Source organism: Aplysia californica, unplaced genomic scaffold (genome assembly GCF_000002075.1).
Source record: "Aplysia californica isolate F4 #8 unplaced genomic scaffold, AplCal3.0 scaffold01175, whole genome shotgun sequence".
Lineage (NCBI taxonomy): Eukaryota > Metazoa > Mollusca > Gastropoda > Aplysiida > Aplysiidae > Aplysia > Aplysia californica.
In genome coordinates this window covers 90,875-92,490 of record NW_004798445.1, presented here as the reverse complement: position 1 = coordinate 92,490, position 1,616 = coordinate 90,875, and the positions used below count along the sequence as shown (strand labels likewise).

Below are 1,616 nucleotides of genomic sequence, written 5' to 3'. Positions count from 1 at the left end.
ACTCACACACACACACACACACTCTCTCTCTCTCACACACACACACACACATACACACCCACACACTCACACTCATACCCACCTGTATAAGTCTCTCCCTCCCCCAGGAAGTAGACCACTTTCCCCGGCACACGAGGCACCCAGGTCTTGTTACTGGCCATGGCCCGAGTGTCCAGGTACTTCCGGGCGGTCATGATCCCAATAAACAGGAAGTTGTCTCCCACCTCGTCTCTGGGCAGCCTCTCTTCCTCTGCCGCTCCCCTCTCTCCCTCCACTGCTCCCTCCGAATCCTGCTGCCAGCTGAAGATTCCATTGGCGAAGAGGGAGCTCTTCATTGACCTCTTGGCCGACAGAGCAGAGTTGACTTGCACTGCATTGTTATGACGTACCAGTATGGGCGGAAGTTTGGCACTGCCACAAGCCGCCTCGTCCAGGGACCTTTCGATACGTTTGAAGAGTACGTGACCGGATATGGCGCCGAGTAGGAAGAATCCGAACACTCGGCCCCAGCCTTTGGCGTCTGGGCTTCCTTTCTTGCTCATCATGCTCGTGGTGGTGGTGGTGTTTGTGGTCTGCTTGTGGTCTGTTTGTGGTCTGTTTGTGGTCTGTTTGTGGTCTGTTTGTGGTCTGTTTGTGGTCTGTTTGTGGTCTGTTTCTCTATGTGCGTGCGGTTCCTTTTTTCTCTTCAACTGGGGAGAATAGAAATATTTTCTTTAGAAGCAGTTTATGGTGAAATGGATGGGGTACTTTTACTAGGAGTTTAACGACACTTGTAATGCAAATGTGAGGCAGCGTGGTGGAATCAGGCTCTCGTCAAAATAAGCAAAGTGAAGAAACTTGCATTTTTCCGAAGATTTGTGAATGTTTATCAGTTATTTGTTTTTCGGCTCAACACCTTTCATACCCATTCAAGAACTCATTTCTTAGTGGAATTTTCTTAACAACATTGATTAAAGGCGCAAAAAAATGTAAATTTTCAGTTATCCCGGACTCTTGGTAAAGCTAAGGAAATAACTAATCTTTGGTGGCCATTTTCTCACTAACTTTACCTCTGGAAACAGGTGACCCCATCTCCTTCATTCGCAAATATCTCGACTTGTAATCAAGATAAATGGATATTTTTTTTATTGACATAAAGACAAATGAAGAAGCTTTAAGATGACACCAATAACTCTACATGCCCAAAAATTGACAAGCGACTGATTCCACCACGCTGTCTCACAAATAGATCAAGTAAAATGTGAGATTACATGTGTTATTATCCCCCCCCCCCCAAACCAGGGCTGTGTTACAGACTGAAGTTGTCTTTAGGCCATTCCTAAAGGGGGGAATATTAACATGTTCTTTTGCAAAGTTGAATTTTAAATGGGCTGACTCATCAATGTCAAGCTCATACTGTGCCGGAAAGACATAGGAGGGACTGCTGCTTTTTCTTTCCTCATCCTTGCAATTGTCCTTTTCCTCTTCTTCCTTTGAATTGTTTGTCTGTCACTCTCTTGTGAACTGCTATTCCCGGGATGCCGTAATAGTAGAAGCAGACTTGTGCTGTTGAGGCTGGAGAGGTGAGCTAAGTAAGCCTGATTCCCCGTTTGGACTTTCTGTTGACATACACCCCT

General features: G+C 45.8%; 1 protein-coding gene across 1 annotated transcript in view; it reads right to left on the bottom strand.

The window, feature by feature from the left end:
• Positions 1–1,616, bottom strand: part of LOC101846396 (chondroitin sulfate synthase 1) — a gene marked incomplete in the record, with an annotated part of 32,799 nt that overhangs the window by 30,816 nt on the left and 367 nt on the right. Inside the window, 1 exon segment of the mRNA XM_005112061.3 lies at positions 83–689. Coding sequence (XP_005112118.2) covers positions 83–545 — 463 coding nt within the window.